General features: G+C 59.2%; 1 protein-coding gene across 1 annotated transcript in view; it reads left to right on the forward strand.

Annotated features, from left to right (window-relative positions):
- Nucleotides 1-1693: 1693 nt before the first annotated feature.
- Nucleotides 1694-6681, forward strand: part of R3HDM2 (R3H domain containing 2) — a gene marked incomplete at both ends in the record, with an annotated part of 7518 nt that continues 2530 nt past the window's right edge. The window contains 7 exons of the mRNA XM_010156364.1: nucleotides 1694-1783; nucleotides 2425-2667; nucleotides 3276-3402; nucleotides 3808-4043; nucleotides 4428-4582; nucleotides 5152-5252; nucleotides 6447-6616. Of these exons, the coding sequence (XP_010154666.1) occupies nucleotides 1694-1783; nucleotides 2425-2667; nucleotides 3276-3402; nucleotides 3808-4043; nucleotides 4428-4582; nucleotides 5152-5252; nucleotides 6447-6616 (1122 nt within the window). The remainder of the gene's footprint in view (nucleotides 1784-2424; nucleotides 2668-3275; nucleotides 3403-3807; nucleotides 4044-4427; nucleotides 4583-5151; nucleotides 5253-6446; nucleotides 6617-6681) is intronic.

A 6681-nucleotide genomic window follows, 5' to 3' on the forward strand; every position in this document is an offset into this window, starting at 1 on the left:
GCCAGCATTCCTCCTGGCAGGGAATCGGTAGCCCTCTGAGTGGCCGGGTGGTTCGGAAATCAGTTGCCGTGGCAAGGGACTGTTACAGACAGCAGCTGGGTTTGAGCTCCCCGTGCCGAAATCCCGTGGCTGGTGTCCTGGTGTCCTGGGGAGAGGCAGACCTGGAACTGTGCCTGGGTGTGTTCTGCCAACCCTTCCCCCCAGCTAAACCCAGGTGATGCTCCGCAGCCCGCAGAGCTGTTTCTGGGGACGGAGCCCTCTGGAAAGCACTCGTGGCTGTCGCTCCTATGTACTTTGTTCTGCTCCTGAGGCTGTGAAAAACCAGCACAGGACCTGACCCCGTATCGCTGCAGGACTGGGGAGGGGGCAAAGCTGCCTCGTGCCCAGTGGGTGCAGAGCTGGGTGACGTGCATGGGATTTATCCTCGGGACCTTCCCCTCCTGCCCTGTTCGGAGCTGCGCGTCAGCGCTGGGCTCAGCCTGCCTGTGAGTTTTATAGGGATCCTTTCTGGTGCATCGTCTCATACTTAGGATGTCTCCTACGGCAAGGTGACACTGGAGTTACACTGGAGGTTCTCAAGAAGCAACTGGACAGGGAGGTTGCTAGATAATCTTACCTAGGCTCTCTTTGCCATGAAAGGCTGGGTCGGGTGGTCCAAAGTCCCTTCCAACCTGGGCTGTTCTGAGTGTTTTCAGTGGTCTGGGACAGAAGGGGGGAACAAGCCTCCTCAAACAGCTTCTACTGCAGAGAACAGGAACAGCTCCTTGCTTCGTTGCCGTCTCTGTGAGGGTAGGGGCGAGCTTGTAGTAGGAGCTTGTAGGCCCTGGACTGGCTCTAGCATTGTGGATCTGTTTGCGGAGGATACTGAGACTGAAGGGAAACGTCTCGGTTCTGCAGAGGAGGGGTCTCCCTGAGGTGTCCGAGGTCCAGCGCTAAGGCTGGAGGAGCATGGCACGGGACAGCCGGCGCCCTGGGTGGCAGGTTGGAACACCCAGCAGCCTTCTGGACCTTGTGCAGGATCCCCATGTCTTCCTGGGGGTTTATTTTGCGTCTTCTTTTGGCTGTTCCCATGGGTTAGGTCCCGGAAAAACCTTTTTTCGTGTGTTTGCCGGTGAAGGGTCTGCGAACGCGCTGCCCCTGACACGTGAGCTGACACAGCGCACCCAGCGCTGCCCGCGGTAGGTGGTACTTGGATTAGGTGTTGCCATAAGGAGGCAGGTCAGAGCTGAAGCGAGAGGGGCCCTACGGAAGGCAGGGTGAAGAGAGGACATTTCCAGCAGGAGAGGCCAAGCAGCACTGCGGAGAGCTGGGAGTCAGCGCCGCACGCGGGCGGTGGAGCGGGAGAGCCGCAGCCGTGGTGCTGGGGAAAGTGGCTGTCCCGCTGCTCCCGGCCGTAGCCGGCCTTTGTGACCTTGTGCCACTGTTGATGCCAGGCGAGAGCTGCTTTGCAGACGGGGTCAGCATTCCCAGCTTCCACAAAGCAACTGGCCGGGCTGTGTGTCTTCACAGAGAGAGGAGTGCTCCCCCGTTCTGGTCTCCCTGCTTCCCCCTCTCTGTGTTCGCCGTCGGCTCCGTTGACTAACCTTGTTGTTCCTTCTTTCTCTCCTTCCTCCTATCCTTCCTTTCCCACCCCCCATCCCGCCCTTTTCCCACCCAAATCTCTCTCCCTCACCCCCTTCTCTGCTGGTCTTAGCCGGTCCCAGCGCTGCAGCCTGTTCAGTATTCTCCAAGCTCCTGCCCCCAAGTCCTCTTGCCAGTCTCTCCACCCCAGCAGTACAACTTGGTATAAACCCCGTTTCCTCTTCTGCACTCTCTCCGTTGTACTTACGTGCTGTGTTTGTGTTGTATGAGCTTTTGTCAACCAGGTGTGTGGCGGACACTGCACCCAGTGGGTTTGGGATTCGTGGAGGCTCTGCCCTGCAGCGGGGTCAAGGCAGTGGGATGCCTGAGGCTGTGGGACCCACCAGGGCCGGGCGCTACTGGAGTGGCTGATCTTGGGAAGAGCCTGGGGAAGAGCAAGTGCCAAGCCCAGAGCTCCACCGGGAAGTGACGCTTGTGCCCAGCGCTGGGGTCCGGGGCCGTGTGGTCTCAGTCAGCCCCTGTGTTCTCTCCGCCGGGTCTTTCGGGAATGGCGCACCCCGTGGGACGTGATCTCTGGGCTGGGGCCACCCCTGCCTGTGTGGGGCCCCGCATGTCACCAGTGTCTGCTAAGCATTTCCACACCCCCAGCAGCTCGCATGCCCCTACCCCCTGTCCTGCAGAATGCTCTTGGTCTGTGGCTCGTTTCTGGGGACCGTTCTTGGGCACGCTGCTCCGCACAGAGTAGGGAGAAGGGGTCTGCCATCTACTCGGCAGAGCTGTGTCCTACACGCTGTCGTCCCACACGCTGTCCTCCTCCATCCTTCCCACTTATCTCCAATGCAGGCTGATGAACTCAGCAACCCCTTCGGGCAGATCAGCCTCAGCCGACAAGGCTCTACGGAAGCACCGGATCCTTCCTCCGCTATGTTCCAGTCATCCCTCATCTCCCAGCATCCTCAGCAGACAGGATTCATCATGGCAACCCCTGGGCAGCCCATTCCCACCTCCAACTACTCTGCCTCAGGGCACACGGCCCCCACACAGCAGGTGCTGCAGCCCCAGGGCTACATTCAGCCTCCCCAGCAAGTAAGGACACGCGCAAGCCCGGAGGGGATGTGCACCTCCGGGGTGCCAGGGGCTGCTGGGGAGCAGTTCAGAGAGCAGTTCCTTGGGAGCGGCTCCTCCTTTTCTGTTGCTTGTTTGTGATGGATCAATACACCAGGGTCCAAGCTCCGGGTCAGCACGCGCCCTTGCTGCGCACAGGGTGATCCTGCGCCCTTGTCCCTCTGAGCTCACAAGGCACTTCCCTGGGAACCCGTCTGGCCATTCCTGGCTCGTAGCGTTGGGGAGGGACCGCGACCAGACTCAGGGCTGACACTCTAAGCTCTCTTTGGGGTCCTGCAGGGCATTATGACCTCTAGGATTGTTCCCCTGGGCTGTGATGAGAATTGTGCCTTGCACTACTGTGCTGGGAAAGGCTTGGATGTGGGAAAGGCTTGGATGTGGAGGCTGGGAGGAGCGGGAAGGGGCTGAAGTTCCCTGAGGAGCTATCATCTGGCCAGAGCCAAAGCCCTGGTTGGTTTCCTTTGGCAGAAGCCAGGCCAGGTGAGAGGGAAAACTGGTCCTGGGGGACCAGCTTTCTTAGTCCCGCTCCCTTGTGTGTTCTCACCACTGTGTTTTCTTGATTCGGATAGATTCAGGTTTCTTACTACCCTCCTGGGCAGTACCCGAACTCCAGCCAGCAATACCGATCTCTCAGTCACCCAGTGGCCTACAGCTCCCAGCGCACTCAGCAGCTCCCGCAGCAGTCCCAGCAGCCTGGTAAGGGGGTGTAGAAGGAGGGAGGGGGCATATTTCCCTTTCTTGCCGCTCTTGTTGGCTCTAAAGGTCTTCCATGCACTGTCTGGGGCCAGGCTTCTCTTCCCAGTCTCCCACTCGTTACCGGGCTTGCTGACTAGAGAGTGCCTCGTGCCTGTGCAGAGGGAAGGTGAAACCTGGCCTGACTGTGAAGGCTGTAGCTTTTCCCTCCCTCTCGGCATGTAGCATGCACCGGGGTGCTGCAAAGTGGATTTAAAGCCAAGAGCTTCCCTCAGGTCTTTTTACATCTGCTGTATAGGAAGCCTTTTTCCCCGCTCTTCAGCAAGAGATGGGGGCACAGCAGTATTTGAGCCCTCGTATGCCAAGTCTCGGGTGGGAAGCTGCTCCATTTCAACCGTGTTCTGACAGGTTTACAGCCAATGATGTCCAACCAGCAGCAAACATACCAAGGTGTAATAGGAGTGCAGCAGGCGCAGCCCCCCGGGCTCCTCAACAGCCAGAGGAACAGCATGGGCGGGCAGATGCAGAGTATGATGGGAGTGCAGCAGGCGCAGCCCCCCGGCCTCCTCAGCAGCCAGAGGAGCGGTATGGGGAGCCAGATGCAAGGCCTGATGGTCCAGTACACTCCACTGCCTTCATACCAGGTAGGTATCCGTTGTTCCCCGATGAGGGGCTCTGGGGAGGGGGCCTCAGCTCTGCAGCCTTGCGGGAGGTGCCCTGTGGTTGAGTGTTGGAGCCAAAGATGGAGAAGAGAGTGCTTGGGGAGGGCACATCCACATTTGAGTCTGTGTTGGATGTGTCTTGGGAAGGGGGACTGAGGGCGGGTGGTCCCTTTGCTGTTGTGCTCATGGAAGAGCCGGGGGAGGCTGCACTTGCCTGGGCCAGGTTGTTCTGGGCTGTGTAGACACCCGTCTGGCATCCCTTTTACCGTGTGTGCACCTCAGTGGTGTCTCTTGGGGGGCCAGTTCTCCCTGCTCCTGCTCTGTTCCTTGTCATTCCCTAGGACTGCTTCTTTCCTCCCCGAACAGGTTCCCGTGGCCAATGAGTCCCAGAGCGTGGTCCAGCAGCCCTTCCAGCAGCCAGTGCTGGTGCCAGCCAGCCAGTCTGTGCAGGGAGGGCTTCAGGCTGGAGGGGTGCCCATCTACTACAGCGTCATCCCAACTGCCCAGCAGAACGGCACTAGGTAAAGTGACTGTATCTGCCCTGCCCCGGGGAGAAAGGGATCTCGCTGCCCTGCTGAAAAGGTGTAACATCCCGCTCCTGGATCGTCCCTTGAGCTTTCCCAATCGTACAAGGGCCAACAAGGAAGCTGGGGGCGCTTTTCCCAAGGGCAGGGAGTGACAGGACAAGGGATAACGGGTTTAACTGGAAAGAGGTAGATGGAGATGGGACATTGGGAAGAAATTCTTCCCACAGAGGGTGGGAGCACTGGGACAGGTTCCCAGAGAAGGTGGGCACGCAGGCACACAGTTACACCCGCTCCATGTTCGGGCCGTTCAGAACCAGGTGCCCGGAATCTCTCTTCGAGGGGTGGTGGAACTGGATGGGTTTTAAGGTCCTGCCCACCTGCTATGATCCTAGCTCCCAAAGTCAATGCTTCCTGGGCACAGTTGTCCTGCAGCACGCGGTGCTCCGGTGCTTCTCCAGAGGCAGCTGTGTTTCCAGCCATCTCAAGTGCTGAGGGAGCTGCACAGATGGGCAGCTATTTCTTCCCATCCCCAGCCCCTCACCAGAGCGCTCTCTGCCCCACAGCCCTTCGGTGGGGTTCCTCCAGCCACCTGGCTCTGAGCAGTACCAGATGCCGCAGTCCCCGTCACCCTGCAGCCCACCACAGATGCAGCAGCAGTATTCAGGTAAGAGGGGCCACGCTGAGGGTGGGCACCCGTCCTGCATCCGTCTAGTCAGGTTTTGTAGCGGTGAACAGAGCTGTCCGTCCACAACCCAGCCTGTGCCATGGGTTTCCTTAGCCTTCCCATCCCACTTCCCACTGGGGATTGTCAGTACGTGGCCCAGAGACTTTGCTGCGGGCTGATGCTGGGGCCAGCCACTCCTCAGGGTGGCCAGGCCGGGGTGGGGGGAGCTGCTGTGGGCTGCGAACTCCCTCTGCTGGCAACACGGCTGAGTGTCACCAGAGCCACTCCTGGAAGCAGGGAGCACTGAGGATGAGGATTCCCGCATCCTCAACATCAGAAGGATATTGACCACTTGGATCGAGTCCAGAGGAGGCCACGAAGATGATCAGAGGGCTGGAGCACCTCTGCTATGATGAAAGGCTGCAAGAAGTGGGCTTGTTCAGCCTGGAGAAGAGGAGGCTCCGAGGAGACCTCATTGCAGCCTTCCAGTACCTGAAGGGGCTACAAGGGTGCTGGGAGAGGACTTTTTACAAGGGCCTGTAGTGATAGGACAAGGGGTAACGGGTACAAACTGAAAACAGGGAGGTTTAGATTAGATATCAGGAAGAAGTTCTTCCCAGAGAGGGTGGGAGCACTGGGACAGGTTGCCCAGAGAAGCTGTGGATGCCCCATCCCTGGAAGTGTCCAAGGCCAGGCTGGATGAGGCTTGGAGCAACCTGGTCTAGTGGAAGGTGTTCCTGCCCATGGCAGGGGAGGTTGAAAAGGGTGATCTTTAAGGATGATCAACCCAAACCATTCTATGATTCTATGATCTTGCCCCAGCTCCAAGGAAGTGGGGCCTGGTGGGTTGGTGCCAGAGCTGGAGCCAGAATACTCGAGCTCAGCTCTGTGATGAGATCCTTGGCCTGCGATGCTGGGGGTTACCCCAGCTGCCTTCAGCTTGTCCCCCCTGCATTTCCCCTGGATTAAAATTCATCACCCTCTGGTCTAAGCTGTGAGATCGGAGAGGGATCCTTTCTGGGTCTCGGCGAGGCCTTTTCTCATCCCCCCGGGGCAGGCAGGAGTGGCAGAGGGCAGAGCACGGGGCAGGGGGTGTTGGAGAGGCCAAGTGGCACAGACGGGCAGGCTGCCTCTTGTCCCGCAGCAAGCAGCAGTACGCAGAGCCTGGGCAATGCTGCTGTCGTCTCTCCCCAGGCGTGTCTCCGTCAGGCCCTGGCGTGGTTGTGATGCAGCTGAACGTTCCCAACGGCCCCCAGGCCCCCCCGAATCCCCCTGTAGTGCAGTGGAGCCACTGTAAGTACTACAGCCTGGACCAGCGGGGCCAGAAGCCAGGAGACCTGTACAACCCGGACACCAGTGCTCAGGTACGGAGAAGACTGGGAAGAAGGCAGCTCATCTTATGGGCCTAGCCCGCTGGGACAGATGAGCC

This window comes from Eurypyga helias, unplaced genomic scaffold, assembly GCF_000690775.1.
Source record: "Eurypyga helias isolate BGI_N326 unplaced genomic scaffold, ASM69077v1 scaffold35507, whole genome shotgun sequence".
Lineage (NCBI taxonomy): Eukaryota > Metazoa > Chordata > Aves > Eurypygiformes > Eurypygidae > Eurypyga > Eurypyga helias.